The following is a 25,756-nucleotide window of genomic DNA, read 5'->3' as shown; positions in this document are numbered from 1 at the left end:
ATTCTGTTTCATATCTTTATATTTTGTACTCAGCAGAAAACTTCACACTGCTGAGTAGTCAGTAGAATTTGTTCTTAAAAGATGAACGTTAATTCTCATTGTTATTTTTGTATGCCATTGCATGTAAAGATTATTTTGAGGACACATTAAGTAAAACTCATGCTTTTATTACTTCTTATGTATTTCAGGGACAGACGTTTGCTTCAGCCTGCTCAGGTGTGTGACATCCTGAAGGGTGTCATTCTGGTAATCTGCTATTTCATGATGCACTACGTTGACTACTCCATGATGTATCACCTGATAAGGGGGCAGTCAGTCATCAAGCTGTACATCATTTACAATATGCTTGAGGTGAGTAAGGCCCTCTTAGACCCACGTGGTCGGTGCAGCCTCCCAGGCTGCGGCAGGCTTGGTTGATGCGCAGACTTGGAGCCTTCTGATATGGAATACTTGCTGCCAGCTCTAGTATTGGGACTGTTGTTGGCCTTGATGTTTATACAGTCACTTGAAGACCTTGTTAAAAATGCAGATTCTGATTAAGTGGTGCTGGGCTGAGGCTGGAGAATCTCATCCTGACGATATGGTGTCCGCTGCTGGTCCTGGGCCCCCAGGACGTGACCTGTCCTCAGGTAGGGGAGAGAAGGGTGCCTGCTGCCTAGAGTTAGTCAGTACCCCTGTGAGAAGGTACGTTGTCAGTTGGTAGGGAAATTTGTTTGCAGATTCATTGGAAACCCATGTATACTTTTCACTGGACCTTTAAAAGTTATGAAGAAATGATAGGATGTGTTTGCTATAATAGATTTACATTTTAAAGTGCTTTGGAATTTTTGCATAGAGCAAGCAAACAGAAGCTTCCCAATTTCTCCAAGTACTTAATATTTTATAATATAATGTATTTCACTTCAGAGCAGTCGATGTATGAAAATCTGTTTTCATACAAAAAATAAGCAGCTGCACAAAGCAAAAAAAAAAATTCTTTGCTTTAATAAGTTCTTAAAATAGTAAGTAAGCTACCCTAGGTGATATAATAAAACTTTTGAGATTCAAATGCATTTTCCTATACTACTTCTTAGGGACACAAGTAAAGTCTAATTATCTTTTAAATGAGCTGGGAAAGGACTTTCCCTAATGACTTGGGCAGCTGGAGTGGTGTGGGGGCTGCAGCCTGTCTGCTCTGAGACCACATTGCTGTGCTGGAGCAGAGCTCTTCCTGTCCTCACAGAAGCCGTGGAACTCGGGCCATCCTGCTTACTCCTAAGTTCACTGACCAACATGATGTAAAACATACCCCAGCTGCCTGATTCTAGGCTCATTGCCTGTGCTCTTGTTTCGCCCTTCCAAGTAGGATGCAGATGGTGGGTGTGGGGTTTTGAGGCAGAGTAGCCATTCCAGTCTCCTCCCACCCCTGCCCCATACAGAAAAGCCTGGGCCCATCTCGTTCTTTCTGTGAGTGACTGGCTCTTCCTGCCGGGGCCTACTACTTTCTTCCCCTGCCTTCCCTCATAGGGGACTGTAGGTGCCGAGGGCTTCTGCCTACCCCTAAACATAATGTGCCCCCTAGTTTATAAAGCCCTCTACAGGGTGGCCTTGGTACTGTTTTTAGAGAATAGGCTTTAAGGAAAAGGGTCCATGAATTGCTGATCAGAACGGCTGAAACACATACTCACTCTGCAGACTACAGCTGACGATGTGGTTTCAGCATAGTGGACGGGGGTGCAGGCTCTCATCTAGGGATACACCGTCTCTGACCGAACCCTTGCTGTCCTGGGTGTGGCTGCAGGTTGCTGAGTGTCTCTGACTCTTTACTGCCTCACCTGTGAACCACAGGTGCTAGGGGAATTACGCATGGTCAGTGAGGCAGTACATAGGGCTTAGCATGGTGCCGTACGTGTGTTGAGCACTCCCTGAAAAGTGGGTAGCTCTTATGTCTTCATTTAGCAAATATTTAATCAGTAATTTCTACATGCCAAGCACTGCCTTTAGACCCTAAAAATCCAGAGGTGAGCAAAGCCTGTTCTCATGAATCTTCTGTTCTTCAGGTGGAAAAAGACCGTAAACAAGGAGATATTAGGAAATGAGAAATACCATGGTGAAAATGAACAGAGTGATGGGTTAGAGATTGCGGGAGCCCCAGGTTGATGATAGGGGTGTGGATGCCCATGACAGCTGCAGCCTGCATTACCTGTGCCCTCCTTTTTCCTCCTTTTTTTTTTTTTTTTTAAATGTGCTTCTAGTTATATATCCTACTATATTCATGGAGATTCGTACCTGAAAATGTTTTTAGGAAGTAAATCTGCATATTATATACTATATAATTAACCCAAGATAGATTACAGCTACCATTATTTCAAAATATTAGGTAGAAATACAGTGGGTCCAATTGTATATTTGTCCTAAAGGATTTAAGTCCAGATCCTGAATCTGAATTCGAAGAACGAAAACCGGGGGACCTATGATTTTGATGTGCCTCTCCCTTTTATTTTTGCGACCACGGAAGACACTCCTTGTTATGAATATAGATACTGAGACAGAGTATACAAGAATTTAAACACTCACTATATGTCAGAGAATAAAGAAATACCCCTGCATAAGTAAACAAAGATCTCTCTTCTTTTGTTGTAGCTTGCCTTCCAGGGGGATTTAAAAAGAGCTTCAGTATTGGATTTGCATCTGAATTGTAGTAACATGTTTTGGTGGAATATTGAGAAACACGTTTCAGGGAAGAGAACAAAAAAGCAAACACCTTTCCAATAATTTTTCTCCTTAGGTAGCAGATCGTCTGTTTTCATCATTTGGACAAGATATATTAGATGCTCTCTACTGGACGGCAACAGAGCCTAAAGAAAGAAAAAGAGCCCATATCGGGGTGATTCCTCACTTTTTCATGGCCGTCCTCTATGTTTGTATCCTTTAGAGTTACTGGGAATTTCAACTTAGTGCATGTCTTACACCATTTTATTCAGTTAGGTGTTTCCCAGATTTAAAGGGTGGGGTGTGTGTGTGCTGAAGATTAATGTGAAATGTCTGCTTTCTTTTGATAAATTGCCTATAGTAGTGATTATAAATTAAAGAGACCTATGTGTGCTTGCTCCTTTAACTGGGAGAAAACAGCTCTGTCCCAGCGTAACTGATTATATGGAAGGACTTGAGAATGAAGCGTCCGTGTTTACACATACTTTATGTACATCTGTATAACTTTCATACCCACTGGAATTGTTTGGAAGTTATCTTTAAGCCTATGAATTCTTTGTTAAATCCTAGGGCTTAAAATGTATACAGCTCATCTAGAGGTAGAATTTGAAATTGGTTGAGAGGAATTTTGGAGGTTTTATGTCCACTATTCCCCCGCACCCCATCTTAAAGCTTTTCTTTTGAGGATCAAAGGTTTTACTATAAACTTTGTGAGTGCGTGTGTGTGCATGTGTGCATGCGTGTGTGCCCATATATACCTTTGTACACACGCATGAGTAGCTGCACTTCAGTTCCACATGGGGTCAGGACTCCTGAAAAAATGTGACTTGAAAGGATTGGATTAACACTTGGAAAATGAAGGGGCTAAGTGGGAAGGTTTCTGTAAGCATAAAAGTTCCAAATATATGGAGTAAAACAGCTACTCTTCTCATTTAAATAAACTAGTCCACGTGTAATACGAACATAATGCCTGCAATTTGTGGATGTTTTCAAAAATGACATGTAAAGAATCTTCATTATTAGACATTTCTTATTATCTCACATCCCCATTCCCTGTAGAACTACAGATGCCAGTTGCTTCCAGACTTTTATTTGTGTGCTTTTCTATTTTAGAATGCAAACTAGCTAAGTCACTTTTCTCAGTATTTATCCTAATTTATTCCATAGATTTAACGAACTTTTTTGAAGACCTATTTCCCAGGCCTTGTGCCACATGTCAGAAATCCAGAAAGAACCAGACAACCGTCTTCCAGGACTCGTGGTCCGAGTGAACAGATGCACTGAGACTCATTGGTGCTTTTGTTTCACGTGGGTCCCGTAAGTCTTATCTATGAACTTTGTATCCCAGGTAGCTAATGAGATAACAACGCATGAACGCAAGACTGGATTTAGAAAGCATAACCAGACCCCCCTCTCCACTTTGTTCACTTTCAAAACTGTGTAGTTATATCCACTGATATGACCTGAAAATGGGCTTTTTCCTTGATGTCACTCACTGCTAGTTTTGCATGCAATTCTCATCATGGTTCAAGCAACAACTCTCAACGTGGCTTTTAACTCACACAACAAGTCTCTGCTCACCATCATGATGTCTAATAATGTAAGTATGAGGTTTTATTTTACATGTTTGAGGTTCTGTGGACACTTTAGTGGTAATATTCTGGATGGGACAAAATTATTTTTTCATATTATTTACTCTCCAGGAAGTTTTATATGTAGCATGTCCGTGTTTTAAACTGTTATAATGATAAAAGTCGTGTTTTTGTTTACTATTGCAGTTTGTTGAAATTAAAGGAAGCGTTTTCAAGAAGTTTGAAAAGAACAATCTTTTCCAAATGTCAAATAGTGGTATGTACACTTGGCCTCTACAGGCAGCTTTATGCAGTATTATTTTACAGTTCGTTTTGAAACTGGGATGTCACATTTCCTCCGGGTTACTGTTTCTTTGACTTAAGTTCTCTCACTCTTACATTCTCTTACTCCCTCAACATCTTTATCTAAGTTTTCTTATTCTCCAGGATATTGTAATCTCAAGATATTTAAGATAATAAAGAATGAGAAACATTTGTATAGCACCTTACCATATTTTCAGAGCTGCTTCTTAATCCAGAAATTTCTTTGTAGCAGATGATGTTCCATTTTATAGATGTGGAAACTAACACAGAAAGTAATTTGACTTCCCCAAGGTCACACACACAGATGCTAAGAGCAGAATTATGACATAACCCTCAGATTGTCTCTCTGTTCTTCAGCTTTTTCAGTTATGCCATACTGCCTTCTTACTACCTTGAGAAGCATGAAGGCTCAGCATCTATCCCTGGAAACGTTTTCTTTCATAGTTATGAAAATCAAAGGAGCATAGTGGCGTAGTTCTCAAAGTATAGCCCAGAGAACCCTGGAGGGGTGTCCCTGAGACCCTGGAAGAGAGTTCACAAAGTCAAGACTGTTTCATGAAAATATGAACACATGCTTTATCTCTTGCCACACTGGCATTTTCACTGCGGTGAAAAATGGGGTTGAAAAAGCCCTAATGAACTATCATTGCGCACGCCCCAGAGTGTCTGCTCCTCTGGTGTGACAGTGCCAAATGCTAGCAGGGGTACAGAGTGACGGACATTCTCATGCTTGGAAAATTGCTCTGGAAAGCCTTCTGGCAGTTTCTTATACATTTAAGTGTTTGTCTTGTAACTCAGCAGTTAGAGCACATTTTCACAAAAGACTTCTACCAGAAATTTGGCAGCTTTATTCATAGCAGCTAGACACTGGAAACAACCCAAAGGTCCATCAGCAAGAAAACAGATAAACATGGTAGTTGAGCCGGAACCTTCCTCAGTATAAAAAAGAAAAAAACATGGATCTCTATTCAACCATATACAAAATGGGAATTTCCATTCTAGAACTAGGTCAGTGAAAGATGTAAATGCTTTACCAATGTAACACCATCCTATGCATGAAGTAGTGTATTTATTTTTCAGACATTTCTACATAATCATACTTTGTGTTCTGACTAAAAATTATACATGTACTGTATTACTATTACGTATATGCAGTACAGTATTTATATGTTAAAAATTTTTTTTCAGATATTAAGGAACGATTCACGAATTACGTGCTTTTGCTAATCGTGTGTCTAAGAAACATGGAGCAGTTTTCTTGGAATCCAGGTTTGTAACGCTTAACAAATATGGTGCCTTTGAATTTTACTCTTGAACCTAAAAGCATTCTTTTACATGGAGTTAGATGAATATTGCAGACAACTTCAAAAACGTCAGCCATTCCACTCCTTGGGTGTTGAAAAGACCTGCTTTGGTAGGGGGGAGTGAGTGCGTTTTCTGAGGTGGCTGGGATGCCCGGCGTGGGAGGCCGTCTTCGGCCGGCACTCCCCGTAAACCCTGCAGCGCCTCCAAGCGGTGGACTGGGTGGGTGAGCGGAGCCTGCTGGGCCCTGCAGCCTCTTTGTTTATTTGTTTAACTGGAGCAAGGTGGGGTTCTCTAAACACAGTCAGCTCTTTTCCACTTACAGGGTTCACCGGAGAAACTTCTTTCTTAACATTTGTCTCTTACTCGTTTACTGCCTTTTAATCAGCATTTTGAACAAGGATAAATTGAAGAAATATGATGTCAAGCAGTAAATTTGGTTACTTATACACCTTTAAGTCAGGGTTAATAGGAAGTTGTGAAAATTCTATGAATTTTTGGGGCGTCTAGGTGGCTCAGTCGGTTGAGTGTCCAACTCTTGATCCCAGGGTTGTGGAATGGAGCCTGCGTCAGGCTCTGTGCTGGCCATGGAGCCTGCTTAAGATTCTTCCTCTCTCTCTCTCTCTCTCCTTCTCCCTCTCTCTCCCTCTACTCCTGTCCCCCTCCCCCTGCTAACTCGTGCCCTCTCACTCTCTAAAATAATTTTTTTTTAAAAGGATTCTATGGATTTTCATCATCCATTCACTTAGCAGACATTTACAAACGGCTGGGCACTGTGGCCCACATAGACAGTACTAAGATATGTGTAGGACTCCCAGGTTAATAGTGAAAACAGACAGGTAGTTAAACACAGTCTGGAAATGCTGAAGCGAGCTTGGTGGGAAATGATCATGTGCTCAAGTGTCTCAAGTAATTGAGAGTTTTTTTATGTCTGACATTTTGATACAACCCTGTTCTTAAGAAACGAGATTTTTTTTTGTATTTTATTTATTATCCTCAATGCCATGCACATTCCAGGTTCTTAATAACTTCTTGTTAATTTATTTTGATTCATTGCTAGTGTTCAGGTACCTGTGAGAAACCAGAAACAGTTGTTAAATGATATATACGATCTTGGATATACATTTCTAAAAGTAATTTTCTTGTGGAAAGCATAAGATGAAATACTTCTCACGGTGGCTTGAGTTTTTACCTGAATAGATCCAAAGTCTACCTGAGCTACGGCAGCAAAGCCCTCCTCCCCACACTGGGATTTTCTCTGTGCACCTGCATTCTTGGTTTACAGCTATGTCAGCTAACATGGTGTCTGAATGAGGCTGGGTAGTGGGCATGTGAGGCTGGTCCCATCAGAGCCCGCATGGGATCAGCAGTCTTGAAGCGGAACTGTTGTGCCAAAGGACAGTAGTCCTAAGCCTGCTGATGGCTGGATGTTTGAAGTCATCTTCTCATTTGTACTGGGACTTGCAGCAGATTGCCTTGGGCCTTCTTTATTACTGCTATGGCAGTATGATAAAAGGAGCACTTAACGTGGGTGAATTCATCATTCTTTCACTCTTTCTTTAGTATCTTTTTTTAAAAATATCCCATTGTGGCGCCTGGGTGGTTCAATTGGTTCGGCTCAGGTTGTGATCTCATGGCTCATCAATCTGAGCCCCGCATTGGGCTCTGTGTGATAGGTTGGAGCCTGTAGCCTCCTTCAGATTCTGTCTCTCTGCCCCTCCCCCACTCACACTGTCTCTCTCTGTGTCTCTAAAATAAACATTAAAAAAATCCCATTTATGAAAGCTTCCTGTAAGCTTGCAAGATCGTGAATAACATAAGAGTAATTCTTGCTATTTTGTGTGCCAGGCACATTGCACTGCCTGTCTTCATTCTCATAGCCATAAAATATGGATCCTTTTTATTTTGTAGATGAGGAAACTGGGACTTAGGTCATTAAGAAACTTGCCAGAAGTCATGTAGCTAGTTAGTTGCAGAGTTTGACCTGGAAAGAAGTTTCCTGATTCCCAAAACCTCAGCACAATGTCAGACCCACTAAAACTGTCAACACGGATGGCCTGAGCTGTATTCTCCCCACCCTGCCCTCCAGTGCCCAGATCCCAAACTGCCTGCATCCTTGTTGACATTTCTAACCTTTTTCTTGCTCTGTCACACTCTCACATCATTCTTCAGGGTGTTAGGAGTTATTTGTTTGCATTTTTTATCAGGTACTCGGTACTAAATTGACATCTTAATAAATATGATAAAAGGTGAGCAAACTTGACAGATGGCATCTGTGGGACACTGAAATAAATGGTCAGTATCTTTAAATCATAGTGATCAAAGAGAGGAAGACCGTTCTATTAACTTCGGCACATGTCCCGACTAGCTATTTACTGGCACACTAGGCAGCTATAGAATTGAAGGATTTTACAAGAAGCCTGCCTAATTAGTCTTCCTACCAGTGTGTTGGCTGTGTGAAGGAAGTCAGGGGCTCCACTCACCTCTGTGACTTGGCATGGAGAAAATACACAATAAGTATCAATTGAATGAATTTTCCTTTAACTTGATAAAATAGACTTCTTTTGATAATTAATTGAATGCTAGTTTTGCCTCTGTTATCATTTATTAGCAGCATTATAATTGAGCCCTGCTGAGATTTCAGATTTCTGTGGCTGCCTGTTTAATACTATTATGGTACATGGTACTCTGTTCCTATGAAGAGATTTAACTGTCTCCCTTTCCCTACACTTTTCTAGATCACCTCTGGGTGTTGTTTCCAGATGTCTGTATGGTGATTGCATCAGAAACTGCTGTGGATATTGTAAAACATGCCTTTATCACCAAGTTCAATGACATTACTGCAGATGTATGTATTTTAATGAGCAATTCAATCTTTAATGTTGACTACTACTGCTTAATATTATGAAGTTGTAAAATAATGAATCCAGGTTTACGGCATTTATAAATATAGGAGTACTAATACTTTAAAGTTAGAATTATAATTTTCGATTTCTAAAAATTATTATAGTACAGAAAGTATATTATTTCAATGTTGAACAGTCGTATTCCATACTTTTGGGTGAAAGTATAGATCTGCCAATAGTTGAGGTCAGATTAGAGTGTCCCTGACTCAGAATCATTATAAACTGTTAATACAGTCATAATTTGTTTACTTAAACTTTTAAGAATTCCATTGTTTTTACTTAAGCATTAGACTATCAAAACTGTTCCCTCTGGTAGTTTTTTTTAAGTATTTTACATTTAAAAATGGATTTTTTTTTTTCTGATTATAGACTTCTGAAAAGTTCTAGAAAACAAGAGTCTTATACTTTTTTTTGTGAAAGCAGTCAAGAAGTTTGTGTCTCAGCCAGCTATTCTCTGGAGTTCCCAGAGTAGGCATGTGCTGTAGGCTCATGGCACGGAGCCATGAGAGTGAGTTCCTAGCGCCCCCCCCCATTCCTGCCTCAGCCCCAAATAAACATTAATTCAGCAGTTTCCTACATTTTATTTGGTTTATACTTTGTCTTATTATGGCACTATTTCAAAAGGCATAGATTTGAAATCTAATGTGGTTGCAACTGCTACTATATGATGATTTAAGAACCTCTGAATGCTTTAATATAAATAAGATTCTTTATTCTTCTGTAAAGCAGTGACCAAGTAATTTCACTGTTTACTCTCTTGTCTTCCTCAGTACGGAATGGAATCTTCTTCTCAGCATCTGAAGTCGAAATTCATAAACTTGATTCAGTGCAGTTTTTAGTGAAATGCCAGTTTAGAGTCCCTTCGTAACTTCTGTGTTCTCTAACTCAGTTTTATATGTTGTGTAGCATCCATTTTTGAAGAAGGCATCATTATCGTTATATAGACGAATTTTTTAAACTGTTCATTTAAAATGTCAAATTATTTTATATATATTGTAGTATTTAAAATAGCCATTCTTCCCCAAATTCTAAACTCTCAGGGTCACAATCATTGACTGTTTATCCCTCTTTGTTTTTTGGGATTTGTTTTGTTTTGTTTTGTTTATCCCTCTTTGAAGGGAAATCTTTGAAAGGCTCATAAACATACCAGATGGGGGAGTTAGGGCAATTTTACCCTCACTCTAGGAAAATAGAGAAACACTACCCAGATGTCTGGTTGGTGATCAGCACCTTTTTCCTGGTTAATTATTAATCATTTTCATCTACAAAGTCTAAATCTGTGTACAATGTATATTTGCACTATATTACTTAATATTTCACTTTTATTTGTCTTTAGGTCTACAGTGAATATAGAGCCAGCCTTGCTTTTGACCTTGTTAGCAGCCGACAGAAAAATGTGAGCATTATAACAGAGACATAGTCTGATTAACTGAACAGTGGTTTAATTTAGCATGGAATATTGGTTAAGGGAAAGTTCCATAAATTTCAACTTCCTACTTAATCTCTGTGTTTACGATTTAGTAAACTAATGGTAGCCCTTAACATTAAGCAGGATATGATTTCTCTAGCATTGTAATAGTTACACAACTTTGGATTTAAAACTTCTTATGAACATTTAGATAATGTTCACAGTATTTTACTCAATTATATAATAGGTGGCGGCTTCTGTTTTTGTGCATAGTCTCACCTGTTGAGAACATTTGCTGTTCATAAGTGGAAGTGAGCTCTTTAAATCCCGTAATCCTTCTCTCCTTTCTCTGTCCAGGCGTATACTGACTACAGTGATTCTGTGGCACGGAGGATGGGGTTCATTCCTCTCCCACTAGCTGTTTTAGTAAGTTCATACTTTTTTTCCTTTTTTTATGATGAGATAGCTGTCATTATAGAATACTAATTAATGGATTATCGATAAGTTTATTTCAGAAGGACTTGATACAAAATGACTAGGAAGGAAATTTTAAGTTGTGGCATTGTCTTTTTGGATTTTGAGCTGTCCAATAGATAAGTAATTTTAACAAACTATGTTATGTAATGGCTTTCCTAGCAATGAGAATACTCATTTTTGCTTACACATTTGGCAAAGATTTTTCTTTTTGAATGGAAATGCCAGTGGTAGGCATTGGCATGGCCACCATAGCATGTATTAGCGGAAGTATAAGAAGTCACTCCAACATTTCTAAAAGGCAGTTTAACAGTATAATGCTTTGATGCAGTAATTCCAGTTCTAGGACTTTATCGTAAAAAGTAGTTATAAAAGGCACATGAAGGTTTCTAGGCAAGATTATGCATTGCAGTGGCATTTTTAGTAGTAAAAATTTGGAAAGAAATGAAGTAGGTTAAATAAATTATGGTATGTTCAAATGAAGAAGTAGTCTTTATCCATTATAGTCATTACTTTTTACAATTTTTCCAAAATTTTTACTGTTATACTCAGAAAACATCATTTTTTTTTAAAGCAATAGCACTGTAATATATTAGACCAATCCAAGATATTGTCGCTGACCTTGAATAATTTAATGAATTGCTCGGAACAGCCTTGCAGAAAGTTACTAGCCACATCGGGCTGTAATAATATTATTAAGAAGATTTGCTGGCTGCACCTGTATTTGATTATATTCCTTGTTGGCTACCTAGTCTCACATCAAAACAAATGCAACCATCTTTTTGCCAAAGGACATCTAGAATTCTCCTGTAGATGCAAAGTGTCATGGAAGTCAACTAAGAGATGTATAAAGAAATTGTAAGTGATACCAACTGTATTTTAGACCAGTTTGCCTGACCCTTTTTAGAGGATGGGAGATTAATAGATTTAATGTTAATGTATATTTCATCATAATTCTCCAAACAACCACATCCTAAATGTTTTCAATTCTGTTAGTAACTGGTTTATTATATAATAGTATGGCTTTCTTTTGTTTGGGAAAAGGAACTCCTAGAATTTTGGAAAAACGATATTTTAAAGAGTAAAATTGTTGAGGGTTTAAGAAATTGATAAAATATCAAATTTTTCTACATTTGTTTCCTACAGCTGGAATCATGATACATGTAGCATGAAGATACACCTAGGTTGCCTGACTGACTTTTTTTCTTTTAAGGATTGGTTAAGTGATTGGATTTAAATGTGACCCTTCTTTGCCGAATAATAATTGACTGCCTAGTAACTTATTTGGCAGAAAACTCTATTCATCATTAGTATAGATTTTTTAATTTAGTATTTTTAACATTTTCTCCAGCCTTTGTTTTATTCCTTAAATGAGTTTTTATGGTTGTTATACCAAAAGATTTATGTTTAATAATTGATCAACGAAATGCTTCTAGAGAACCCCTGTCTTTCAGAGGGGCTTATGCAGTTACGCAGGGGTCCAGTGGGTTTTCTTCTCTGGCGCTTTCCTCGCAGAGGTCCAGAGCCAGCCGGTAGCTTTGGCAGATAGCTAGGAGCCTAGAGGAATAATCCGGGGCCTCAGCAATCCCGCACATTCTTTACCTGAGGCCCACGAGTGACAGTATTTCTCTCTAAATGTTACCTTATGTTCTAAAATGCATTTGTATCCAGGAGACGTAAAAGAAACTAGGTATTAAGGTCTTCCAGAAATTAAGCTTTGGACATATGTATCTTAAAATTAGCTAAGAATACATTCGATAAAAATGAAATTATTTAAGCCTTGATTGGGGCAGATGGCTTGCCTTCCATATTCATGAGTAAATCCTAGAGCCATCTTACCTTCCATCACAAGTGTGTGTCCAGCAGGTCCTCTGCCCGGGACAGCCTGTGACAGAGAGGAGACTTCCATATCCATTTTCTCTTAACGGGCAGTCATTGGACATACTACAGCAGTCAGTTCCTTCTGTCTCCACCCAGCCATTCTTTTACTGAAAGCATTTGTAAAATGCTCCTTAAAATGTATCTTATGATACTTGTTTAAGACCCTCTGGAAGACTTCCATTCGATGATAACGTCATATTGCTGGATATCAGTTATTTTCCCCGACTTTTCCATTTCCACCCAGCAGTGCCCCTAGACCCTGATATGTGGGCACATTATTAAGCCGAACCTGTAATGTGTAAATATTTTTCGGTGACAGATCCCCCAGATTTATTGAACACACTTCCAAGGGCAGTGCTGTTCGGCCGATATTTCTGTGAGATAAGGAAGAAAACGTGTTTAACCATAACTATCCAAAAGAGACAGAAAATGTCCATTCCCTAAATGATTAACTTTGTAATACTATTCAGGTTTTTTTAGCAGTACAAAACTCCTAAGGCTCCCTTTTCTCTCTCCTCCCTATAAGTTCCTGTGGGTTCCTAAAAAGAATCAACGAAAGACAAAAAAAGCAAGAACAAAGGAAATGCCCATCAAATGGTTCTAGCTCCAGTGGGGATACAAGCAGCAAGATGAACTCATTTGTATTTTCCAGAGTGGCTTTTCATTTTACAGATCAGCTGATTTGCATCTCTGTGAGGTACAACTAAATGTGTCACTCACAAGCCTGACTTCACAGTCACCAGCAGTTGAACATGGCATCCTAGATTTGCCTGCACAGACCCAAATCTACCACGGGAATTGTCACAGGCAGCCAGATTGTGTAGGAATTGTCAAGTCGAGAACGATGTACTTGGGTTCAGACAGGGGCCACAGGGGTGCACCCAGAGTGTTGAAATCAGCATGGATAGGTCTTTATTTAAATATTAACTAATAACTCTGTGATTATGTGTTTTGTGTGTGTGTTGTTTTGGTTTGTTTCTGGCTTAGCTCATCAGAGTCGTCACAAGTTCAATTAAAGTGCAAGGAATCCTGTCTTATGCCTGCGTCATACTCTTCTATTTTGGGTAAGATTAACTGCTCTGGAACATGTTTTTGGTTATACAGTACAGTATACAGTATGTACAGTATTTACACAAGATGTAATGGCTGTTGCTATCAGTCACCTCACACTACAGCCATTCTTCCAGTCCCGGGGTCCCCTTGACAGCACCTGCCTCCAGGTGTGTCTGTGACTTGCTGAGATTCAATTAAATATGCTGCTATTTGGTACTAGTATTAATAGCACTTTAGATTTTATTTTAATCTTTAGTGAAATCAGTCCGTTTTCAGCTTTAAGCTCTTCCTGCTTAGGATTTTACTTGTACCCATATTTCCTTTCATGATAAAATCTGCCATTACAGTCAGACATTCTCCTGTGTTTAAAAACATCTTCAACTCCATTGATCCATGGGGCTCCCCATGCCGTGGTTTTGCTCAGGTTCTAGGAGTGAGGACGTCTCTGCATAGTTGTCGGGCATCTGTCCCTGCATCGTCCCAAGCCATGTCATCATCACCTTGATTCATGGCTTTGCTCTGACACTTTGTTGAGGCACATAGGAAACTGTTGAGGCAAGGGGTCCAGGGCCTTGATTTCCCCCCAGGTCCTGCCCCTTCTTCATACTCCATGGACTGACCCCCAGAGCCTGAATCTCAGGGGACCACACACCTCTCTCAGTTGTTTGACATTAAAACCCTGCGCTGCTCCTCCTCTGGCCCAGATGCTCACACAGCCCTCCCCTCCAGGCTTCTTGGCACTGTGCCTCGTTTGTCCGTCGAGTGGTGTTGCTTTAATTGCTCCCAGTTTGCTTAACAAAACATTCTTGTATTTTTCTTGTGACATAAAACAGGAAGGGAAGCATGTGTACGCCACATCTAAAAACCTGTGTTTACTTACAGTTGTGTGTGCGTAATTCACCAAAGTCGACGTGCTTTAATCCGAATGACAGAAAATTCACAACCTTCCTCTGTGTTTCCCCCTCATCTTGTCACTGTCCCTCCCCCCCTCGCCCAGCAGTCCAGACAGACACACCTGCTCACTGACTTTCCCCTCGACTGATGTGTCCTGAGCCCTGGATCAGGGCAGTGCCTGGATTACCCTCCCCTCCAAAATCTTTCCCAAACCATGTTGTCCATGAAGCCTTCTTTATTTCTTAAGTCCACCAGGCCCAGGACTCTCCCTTGAGTGCAGACAAGTCAGAATTCAGTTGGCCCTCCTGCCACACAGTACTGCGCCGCCCCCACCCCTGGTTTCAGCCTCTTACCCTCCAGGCTTGCCATGACCAAGCGCAGAAGGGAGGCTCGCAGCCTCTGCCCTCCTCATCTGGGCAGCACGCCTCAGTGAGTGCCCGCCAGGTTCTGGTCCCGGGGCAGGACCGGTGTCCTGCCTTCGTGGCTCTGAAATACTAGTGGAAAAACAGACAAGAACCAGCAAAGCAAATCGCTGTAAGATGACGGTCAGTGGTCAGCATCAGGAAGTGCTGCGGGGTAGCGTGAGGAGATGGGGGATGGCAGCCGCGGCCGCCTGTGACTATGCAGGGTCCCCCCCTGGGGAGCTGGTGGTTCAGTAGAGGCCAGATGGAGTGAAGGAGGGAGCCGTGCAGATGCCTGGGAGGGTGACAGACTCGCAGAGGGGACACAGAACAGGCCTTCAGGAGCAGCAGTGGGGAGCACGGTGGTCCAGACGGGGCACTCAGGAGGGGACCCGGCAGCCCCACTGGGGTTCCTGCTGAGGGAAGGAGGGGCCCCTGGAGGCTACCACGCAGAAGAAGGTGCTAGATCTGCTGGATTTTGGCCAGGGCCACTCTGGCCACCACGCGGGGAATGGGCTGGAGCATGTGTGGCAAGGTGGCTGTGGCTGCTCTGCCCCTGAGGTGGTCGCGGCCGATTGGTAGTGATTTGTCCGCTGGTGTGTGTTTTGACAGCGGAGCCAGTCAAGACTTGCTGAGGACTGACTGGACGTGAGGTATAGGGGATAAAAGGAATCCAGTGTGATTCCAGCGTTTGAGGCCCAGCAGTTAGGGCGATAGAATTACTGTGACGGGAAGCCTGTAAGAGATGTGTGGGGGTGTGATTTCGTTTTGTTTTCTTTTGTTCTTTGGAGGGTTGGATTGGAACCAAGAATTCTGGCTTGGATGTAGTAAATTTAGAATCCTGTTAGACATCCCCAAGGCAGTGAGAGGGAAGCAGTGGAAGGTAGGAGTAAGGAGTTGCCAGCAGAGTTGGGTCTGGAGGTGAACGGGGGAGTATTCTGCACACCCAAGTCCTCGGGGCCAGGGGTCTATGTGAGGCCCTCCCTTGGTCGTGGCATTCTTGGTGCCTGGGCTGGGGAGGGGGGAACAGTGAAGGAAGCCTGTTTGCTCCTCGCTTTGACCTCCTGCCTGGCCCCTTCTTGGGGTCACTCCCACTGACGTGCCATTTCCTCTCATTGCCACCATCTCCCCTCAGCCGTAAGAGACAGCAGCTGCCTCTTCACTCGCTATAGAACTGGCAGCAATGTCCGTGCTTCTTGGTCATTTGAAGTCCCTGCATGTGAGAAGGTATCATTGTGAAGAGTAATTTTTCAGATTTTTTTTTTTGGTCAGATTTGTATCAAATCCATTAAAATGCTATATACATTTTTGGCCCAGAAATTCTACTTCAATAATTATAGCTATTTAGGAATTTATCTTAGGGAAATACAGATTTCACCTAAGTTTTCCTAACTAGAAATTTCTAAGTAGAAACAAAATATTGGAATAACCCAAATATCCAGAAATTAAGGGCTTTTGGGGCCTTTGTTATACAATAACCCAAAAGTGATATTTAAGGCCATTAAAACAATGTCACTGAGAAAATTAACTGGTAGGGAAGATATTCATAACCATATATTGTTATGTAAAACAACAACAGCATTTAATAAAACAAAACTGGTTAACATTTCTGTGTGTCAGTTACTGTTCTGAGCATTTACTGGAATCATCCCTTATTACTGGGTAAGAAACTCACTCAGGTCCACACAGTTTCTAAGCAGCACATCAGGACTTGAACTCGGCCGCTCGGCGCCCAGAATCAGCTGTGTCTCTGAACTCCAGCCTCTTCGGCTTTGTAAAATAGCCCCCATTTCTCAACAGTAGGAAGGTACACATTAGTACAAACTCACAGCAAACACTACCAGAATATAATCTACCAAATGTCCCAGTTAGTAGCTCTAGGGTATGGGATTCTAAGTTCTTTTTAGCTCATCTAGATTTACTACATGTACTCCTTTTGCTAGTTAGAGAATAAATGCTAAATAATTTGGGACTAGGTAAAACTTGTAATTGATACAATTTCTTCTTGTACCAAGAACTAAGGAATTTATCAAGCATTTTCCCTTGTGGGGAGGAAGCCTCAGGAAGTCAGGCTTTCATAGGAACCTCATCTACCTCAGATGCGGGCCTCCGACCCCCAGGCCAGGCTCCTACCCAGGCTCCTCGCCTCCTCTGCAGCCGTGGTGGGAGATGGTGTTCGTGGTCATTGAAATGAATTCCAGCCATGGTCGTTTCCTTCTTTCTGCTTCTAGGTTGATCTCCCTGAAAGTCCTTAATAGCATTGTGCTGTTGGGGAAGTCATGTCAGTATGTGAAGGAGGCCAAAATGGAAGAAAAGTTGTTCAATCCTCCTCCAGCCAGCACACCAGGCAAACCACCCCATAAATCACAGAACAAATGTAAATCCTCTCAAGGTACGTTCCGTTCCCTTCACTGTGTGCGTCATTTTCTACAGAGTTAATGGTCTGAATTCTTTCTCACTAGTGAAAACATCACTATTGGGTTGATGTTTGGCATTGCTTTCAAGATTTGATTTCACTTTGCTGAGTTGTCTTTATTTTTTTTAACTGTTTTATTTATTTCTAGGAGAGAGAGAGAGAGAGAGAGACAGCATGAGCAGGGGAGGGTCAGAGAGAGAGAGGGAGTGACAGACTCTGAAACAGGCTCCAGGCTCTGAGCTGGCAGTCAGCACAGAGCCCGACGCAGGGCTCGAACCCACGAACCGTGAGATCATGACCTAAGCAAAAGTCGACGCTTAACCGACTAAGCCACCCAGGCGCCCCTTCTTTATTTTTTTTTTAATTTTTTTTATTTTTTGGCTGAGTTGTCTCTAATGTTTCTATTTTATTTTTTATTTAAAAAATTTTTTTATGTTTTATTTATTTCTGAGAGAGAGAGAGACAGCATGAGCAGGGGAGGGTCAGAGAGAGGGGGAGACACAGAATCTGAAACAGGCTCTAGGTTCTGAGCTGGCAGTCAGCACAGAGCCCGATGCGGGGCTCAAACCTACGAACCGTGAGATCATGACCTGAGCCGAAGTCGGACGCTCAACTGACTGAGCCACCCAGGCGCCCCTAATGTTTCTATTTTAGATCTCATCGCAGATACACCCCATGCAATGCTCTGAGTTTTTCTGTGTATTCATTGTTCAGTAGATGATTTTTGAGCACCTCATACATTGGTGGGGAAAACACGCAGAGCTGGTTCTGACTGCAGGAGACAGAGAGAAAGCCAGGGGGCAGTAGTGCTACAGAGAAAACTCCAGCGGGTCCAGAAAGGGGAGTGTGGCCTGGAGTCAGGAGCTCCCCCAGCCAAGGAGACAGCCCTCCCGGCGGAGCGCCAGCAGCACGTGTATGCGAGGGCCTGGGGCAGGAAGCTGCTGGGCGTGTGGAGACCAGCAAAGGCCAGGTGGCTGGAGTGGACCCTCCCATGGGAGAGGGACTGGAGAAGGCATCGGAGAGGCCACCTGCTGCCTGTTGTGAGGACCACGATTCTTACTGTGTGGGAAGGGGCCCCTCCAGGGTTTGGAGCAGAGGAGTGACGTGATATAGCTGACATTTTAAAAGGATCCTTCTCAAGCTTTGCGGAAAGTAGACTCAGGAAGAGTGCCCAGAGATAGAGGTCAGCCTGGGGCCCAGAGGGGAGACTGCCTGGCTCAGAGCTGGGGTTAGTGTTGTGAGCATTCTGGAAAGATCTAGAAGAGCACGGAATTTGCTGATGAGTTTTACATTGTAAGACAGAAGTGAAGGAGGATTCCGGGGCTGCTGGCCTGGAATGTTTGGAGGAAGATGCAGAACACTGACGTAATGTTTGTCATTAGATGGCAGCTCCCTGTTCTCATGGTATTTGTTCATATGACTTTGCATCTAAATGGCTTATTTTTAAATATAAATATATCACCCGGCTACTGTGTGCCGGGTGATATATGGGATGCTGGAGATACACAGATAAATAAATTGTGCTGCAGGGCCTTGCAGACAGAGGAGTGGGTAAAAGTGGATAATCCAGACAGGTGAGCGGGTTGTGGACAGGCCTGGAGCGGACAGGGCAGGCTCCGTTCCTGGAGGTGGTGAAGCCTGTGCTAAATCTCAAAGGATGAGAAGTGGGTCCAGGTGAAGATGGGTGGAGGGGGCACTTCTGAAACCCACAGGCCTGAGCCGAGTCTGGAGGCCTGAAAGGCAGCCAGGAAACCAGCAGCCCAGGGTTCCGGGCGTGGCGTGTGCTGTGGGAAGGGGCCAAGTCCAGGCTGAAGGCAGGGTCGTGCTCAGGTGTGCTTCCCAGGGAGCCAAGAGGAAAGTGAAATCTTGTACAACAACTTGAAAACAATGTTTGTCATAGCAGAAAGCACATAAATACTCTTAGTAACACGGGATTGTGTCTGTGTCGACCTGGTCAGTCGTAGTGGCCCACACGCAGTCTTATGCTGGGCACCTTCAGCACGTTGACAGATGAGCGTCAGTCATGCCATCGGGGGTCCAGTCTGATGGGGGATGAGGGAGGTAACACTTTTAAGTGCACACCTCAGTTCCAGCCATCGGCTCCAGAGCCACATACTAAGAAGTGCATTTGGGACGAGAATCTGAGTGTCTGCGTAGGGTGGGAGGTCGGGAGACCACAGGCCACACACTGTTGAGGAAGGTGTAAGTCAGGTGGCTCAGGCTCCATTCAAGGATGAAAAGAGGGGCCAGCTCTCAAAACAGCGTCGTGTTCATCACGTTCTTTCAGAAACCAGGGACAATGGTGGGGGTGGGGGCAGCCGGGGGGGGGCAAGAAAATAGCCTCCATGTTCATGGCCCATCATGGCGGTGGCTGCTGCAGATGTATAGTGTGTCCGCACCCATCAGATTATTCGTTTTAGAGATGTTCAGTGCACGTGCTGTCATGTTTACCTTGATGAGGCCGCTCCCGTATGTAAGGACGGAACGTGGATTCACAGATTGGTGGCTGGGGGCCTCGGCGCAGCCGTCCTGCAGGCCGCGTTCCAGGACTCCTGGGACCCAGAGTGACATTTGGGTCTTGTCGATCGGTCTGCTTCACTCTCTGTTTGGGACTCCCCGCAGGTGAACTGCTAAGTTGAGCTAAACTTTATAGCCTCACATTTCAGAAATTTCCCACTCTGTAGTAAGAATTTACTTCTAATTGACCAGACTGTCTAATTTGAATTCTTCTGGCCTTAGTGGTGGCAAAATGTTTGATTTTTGTCCTGGAAGAAAGAAAAGAAATAGGCCGGTGCTGGTACCCGGAGGAGGTAGGATGTTTCTGAGCCCGCCGCTCCCTGACATCCTGGCCACCGGAGCCAATGTCAACTGTTGAGGCAGCAGTCATGTCAGGACTGGGTTACGCCGGAGGGGGTTTGTTAGAGAGGAGTTCTGATCTTTCCAAAGTTGGGTAGTGGCGGTATTTGTGTGAGACTATTCACATAATAGCCCTTCTGTAGGATTTTATTGAGCAAACAGAAATGGCGCAGCCACTGAGTTTCACGATAAACCATGGCCGCTGACGTGTCACATGCTATGGTTTGGTTATCACTTGCTCTACTGAGAAGATGGATGGCAGACACGTTTTTTCATTACCACTCTGTTGGTAAACTTGTATTTATTAGAAGTTGGGGGGAAATCCTTTTCTAACCAACGGGATCTGTTTTTCCACAGAAGAAACCCTGTCAGCTTCGGCCACCAGCCAGCCTGTTCATCCAAAGGAAAACGTCATACCCTTACTGGTCACAAGCAGTTCTGATCAGTTTCTGACGACTCCAGATGGCGATGAGAAGGACATAACGCAGGAAAGCTCTGAATTAAAGCACAGATCCTCAAAGAAAGATTTGCTAGAGGTAGACAGGTTCACAATCTGTGGAAACCGAATCGACTGAGCTCTGGGGCCGAGTCCTGGGGCGGGAGACGCTCTGCTCCCGGGACGGACAGATGCGAAAAATGGCACTTAAATATTTATTTAAAAACTTAAATTATTAATGGAAAGCGAATCTTAATATCTTTCTTCCAGTAATGTGGTCTGGCTGAAGGTCAGGTCACAGAACAGCAGTGACCTCCAGCCTGGACCCTGGAAACCGGACGGGTGAGGAGAAGCCCCCCGGCTTGGCAGACAGCAGTCACTTCCGGGCCTCGCGGGGGCCGCCTCACAATCACTTTGCCGTATCCGTCTGCGCTTCCAGAACCTCGAATTCTCCCTCGAGGCCTCTTCCATACAAGGATATACCTGGAAAACTGTGAAGCTTTTACCATGACATTACCTTTCCAGCTCATACTGTTTTCACAAACAGGTTTCAGACTTGACTTCACTTGCCAAAGCATTAAAAAAAAAAAAAAAAGATTAAAACTTAAGTCAAGATAAATGTTCTTACCACCAAAATAATCCCTGAAGATGTATCTGAATTAATCAGAATAAAAGGCTACCTAAAATAATTCATGAAGAATAGTAGCATTTTATAGGAAGAAACCCTAAGCCGGTTTGTTTATTTAAAAAATATTCATTAATGAAGGTTATGCATCTCAGAGAAAACGTTTCATAATTTTTCAGTTTACTCTTTAAAGCAAAATGTGAGGTGTGTGTTGTTTCAATTGCAATGGGGAGAATAGAAATACCCTTACCAGAAGGCACTTTTTATACTCAAAAAGCAGAGCAGTGTTAACTTTCTTGTACAGTTAACTGGTTTCGCTTTAAAACTAATTGCTTCATGAATTGTTACAGTTAAAAGGATCTGTTATCGAATGGGCTGAAGAATTGTCATTGTACAAAACCCAAAGGTGTCGACTTTAACTGAGTTTTTCAAAGTGACAGTTTTAAAGTAAATATTCTAAGTGGTTTGGGCAGTGTCTTGCTTGGGCTTAAAAAATGCGTCAGTCTTTCTGACCGGAGGCTCCGTGGGTGTGCCCGAGCTGGGGCACCCGTGGGCTCGGGGCCTGTGGGCCGCCGTCTGGGTGTGGGGAGACCGTTGTGTCTGGACGCTGGGAACAGCAGCCAAAGGTGCTTTTTGGTTTTGTTCGAGATCAAGATTCCATTTCTGCTCAATTACTACTTTGTGGCCTGCGTCCTAGGACAAGTTTTTTCCCACCAGTTTTATCTTGAGAGACCTTTCTGCATTTTTATAAAAATTTTACAGCGTCTCATTTCAAAACGTCCAGATGTTACTGTTCACTGTCATTTCCTTTGATGTTTTCATTTTGAAGCCCAGCTCTCGTGCTGATATTTCAGGCATGTAACATGCAGAAAGTAAATTTTAGGGGCTTTCTCTATTTCCTGGGTGAAATATAAAGCAAGCTTTAATGTTTGGCTTCTTCATGAGAAATATGGAAGTGGATTTTAATGTTTTGCATCAGTTAAGGAAATCTAAAGGTGGATGTTCACATAGGGTAAAAAATGAAGTCCTGTTGAAATGCTTTTGTGAAACCAGGAAGTATTGCAAGTTAAAAATGAAAAGACTTTTGTGTATGTTTCAATGAAGCCCATTTTAGAATTCTACTTTGTTCCGTCTCCTCATCACCACCAAAAGGAACAGTGTCCACATGAATGGAATAGTTTGGGGGAAACTTTGCCAAATGTAGCCCTGATCAGTGCAAGAATATGATTTGGGTGTATCTTTCCATTCAGCTTGAATTAGCCTGTTATTATTGTGCTGTCATTTTCGGAAGATTTCATTTCCTTTGCAGGATATATTGGGAGTTGGGAATGATGTTCATTTCTTCTGCTAAAATGGCATTCAGTACTAATTTTATAAGTGCATCTTGTGTGAAACTCAATAAATTCAATTTTGTAATCTTTTTTAAAAAGGTCACTGAATTTATTTTAATAAGGTTTACTGCTCTATTTGCTGGTGTAAATTTCCCACTCTGTAATGAGGACTTACTTCTAATTGACAAGTGACAGGACTGTCTAATTTGAATTCTTCTTTTGGTCTTAATGGCGGCAAAATGTTTGATTTTTGTCCTGGGGGGAAAAAAAGGGCTAGTACTTGATCATAGATCGTTTAATATCTCTCAGCTGATGGAGGTATTTGCATTTTGAAGGTGTTTTGAATGTCACATGATGTGTTTTTCACATCTGGGAGTCAAGTGCAAGACAGTACTTTGGTATGTTGTTGTTTTGTTTTGTTTTGTTTTTAAACTAAGGTACAACAGAGGTCAGACTCTAATGAGCTTTTCCTTTGGAACAGAAGTGTAACCACCAGGGTCATTGAGGAACTTGTCCCAATTTTCCTTGTGCTTTGCACCTCTGTACTTTGGCTAGCAGTTAGACTTTATACCCATTATCCATGTACATGGAAGAAACGTGTTCTCATTAGACCCTCAAAAATGTTTCTGCCACCCCTGGTAACTTAGCAGAGGAGGAGATAAATTCACAAAACAATTTAAAATCACATTTTGATACATTTCAGTTTATACATTTATCTGTTGTTTCAACAGACATTTATTAATACCTTCTTTGTGTCAGGGACTGTCTGAGATGCTGGGATCAGCCACGACCAAAGCTGCTCTTCTGGGGAAGAGCGATAGTAAACGCATCAGCGGGATGACATCCTCTAGTGACACACTGCATAGTGGCCAGAGCATCTTTCTGGTTTATCCCAGGTCTAAAATAAATATAAGTCTTTTAACGCTTCATAGAAGTCTGATTGGTTTTCCTATTTTATTCGTGTAAAGTAAGAGAATTATGCAGCAGTTTCCTAGTACTTTTATAAAACAAATAAGAAAATACTTTTTTGTTTTTTTAATACTGAAGACTGCCAGTTGTCCATCAGAATCTGTTCTGCTCCATAAGCACAGAGCTGCCCCGGGGCACGTAGCTGTCGGCCTTTGGGGACCACATTCCCAAGTCCTCCTTGCTGTTACTTGTGGCCTAGTGACACCAAGGGATGTAAGTCAAGGGATACATGCCATTACGGACTCCCCTCCACCTTCTCTTCCCTCCCCGCTCCCCCCACTGGAACCCAGAGAAGCTGTGACTTTGCCCCAACCATGCAGGTAAACACAGTGCCCACAGGCCACAGAACCGCAGGAGGGATGGAACCGGGCCCCTGGCTGCCTCTGTGGAGAGAGCCACCTGTCCATTAGGCACACTCAGCTTAGACTATACCTGAGAGAGAAATAAATGCCTTTGTTTCTAAGCCACTGAATCCAGAAGGTCAGTGTCCCAGCCCAAATTAACACACTAAGAAATCTGGAAGCGTCTATTTAGAGATCTTTACACAAGTGGGATGAGGTATAAGACCTCAAAAACGCGTACTTCTGAGAACACTCTGGATTCCCATATGTAGTCTGTTGTTTGTAGGGAAAAGATAAAGATGACTGGGTCCCCCTCGTTCAAAGGTCACTCCCACCACCCGTGGCCATCTTGAACTGAACTTCAAATTTGCTCGTCAATGGCAAAGGCCTGTTTGTTCACATACTGTACTGAACAGACATGCATCGTCCCTTATCTCTCAGGAAATGGTGTGCAGGAAGAGATGTTGAGTATAGTCTAACAGCCCAGAGGAGTGGAGGTAAACGAGTTAATATATCAGGAGAGCAGCAAAAATATGGTCGTCTGGGGCCAGTTTGAGGCAAATGGTTCCGTGCAAGTGATTCTTCAAAATATCCGTGTGCTCTGGTTCAGCATGGTACGTGGCGTTCATGCGTGCCCAAGACATCTGGGATGATTTCGCTTGTGTTTAATCCGATTAGATAGAAATGTCTACAGTTGAGGGGGGAAGGTGTTAAAGCAATTGGCATTCTAAGGAAGTTTTAGTGATCTGAAAAGCCTGCTTGTAGAGAACACCTAATGTTCGGCAGCGGGCTTTGCTGTTCTAAATTTCAGTAAGAAAAGAAAATCGACACGTATGGGCAAGTCGGTAAAACTCATGTTTTGACATCACGTAGTAAAGTTGTATTTGAAATCGTTTGCTATTTAATGAAAAAGAAGGGTAGGCATCCGCACAACATAGTTTGCTGTCAGCTTGCAACTTTTCTTTTTGGCAGGTGGGAGGTTAAGGGCAGTGGGGGAGGGCGTCCTGGAGTACATGAGGCACCTCTTAAAAAAGATTGGATCCGGGATTATAGAATGTCTAAGCTCTCAAAGGGTGACTTGCCTGCCATTATTGTTGAAACTGCCATTTTTAATAAGCATATTTTTATTTCATCTTAGATATGTCTACATAAGAATGTAAACACTGGAAATTTGCTATAATGTCAAGGTTATTAAACCAGATGAAGTGAAATACAAGAAAAATGCATAAATATCTTGTAGGGCTTGATTTAACAAATATTCATTGCACAGTCACTATAGAAAGCACAGAAGTGAATACGCTCTGATCACAGAGCTTTTTGAAGGTCTAGTGGGCAGATGGTTGAACGGATTTGGCAATTACAGTCCCATGAGCCAAGTGCTACCATAAACATGGGTACTGGCTGCAGCAGAGAACCTCATTCAGATGGGGTCCCGCTATGTTCACTGCTGGGAACCTAGCACCTACCTTGTATGGTTCCTGGCACGTGTGGGTGGCCAAAAAATATTTATTGGATGAATAAACATGGGAGTGATCGCGGAGAACCTGCACTCGACTACCTTAAAAAGAGAGTAGGAATTAGATGGATAAGAAAGGAAAGGAAGAGCGAGCCAGGCACGGACGAAGGAGTAAAGCATAGCTCGACTGCACAAGGTACGTCCACTCACTGGATGCATGTCTGAGTGCCAGTCATCCAATGCCAACCGTCATGCTCAGAATATGAGAAGAAACAGCTTCATTCCAGGGGGCAGTTGGAGAAGGAGGCAAGGGCAAGATCTGGAGAGCTTTGAATCCCTTACCAAGAGTCTTGGACTTGCTCCTGTAGGCAATGGGAGGAACTTGGGATCTTACACTGGATCATTGGAATTCTCAAATGAG

The 25,756-nt window shown here is 42.5% G+C and overlaps 1 protein-coding gene across 1 annotated transcript in view; it reads left to right on the top strand.

The window, feature by feature from the left end:
• TAPT1 (transmembrane anterior posterior transformation 1) overlaps positions 1-22,667 on the top strand; it is a 61,900-nt gene extending 39,233 nt beyond the window's left edge. The window contains exons 4-14 of the mRNA XM_039241538.1: positions 189-351; positions 2,768-2,903; positions 4,194-4,291; positions 4,470-4,539; positions 5,775-5,855; positions 8,627-8,736; positions 10,131-10,190; positions 10,560-10,628; positions 13,545-13,621; positions 17,137-17,297; positions 20,535-22,667. Coding sequence (XP_039097469.1) covers positions 189-351; positions 2,768-2,903; positions 4,194-4,291; positions 4,470-4,539; positions 5,775-5,855; positions 8,627-8,736; positions 10,131-10,190; positions 10,560-10,628; positions 13,545-13,621; positions 17,137-17,297; positions 20,535-20,752 — 1,243 coding nt within the window. The 3' untranslated portion in view covers positions 20,753-22,667. The remainder of the gene's footprint in view (positions 1-188; positions 352-2,767; positions 2,904-4,193; positions 4,292-4,469; positions 4,540-5,774; positions 5,856-8,626; positions 8,737-10,130; positions 10,191-10,559; positions 10,629-13,544; positions 13,622-17,136; positions 17,298-20,534) is intronic.
• Positions 22,668-25,756: the final 3,089 nt, after the last annotated feature.

The sequence above is a fragment of the Hyaena hyaena genome, unplaced genomic scaffold (genome assembly GCF_003009895.1).
Source record: "Hyaena hyaena isolate Hyena2069 unplaced genomic scaffold, ASM300989v1 scaffold_195, whole genome shotgun sequence".
Taxonomy (NCBI): domain Eukaryota; kingdom Metazoa; phylum Chordata; class Mammalia; order Carnivora; family Hyaenidae; genus Hyaena; species Hyaena hyaena.
This window is presented reverse-complemented; position numbering and strand designations above follow the sequence as displayed.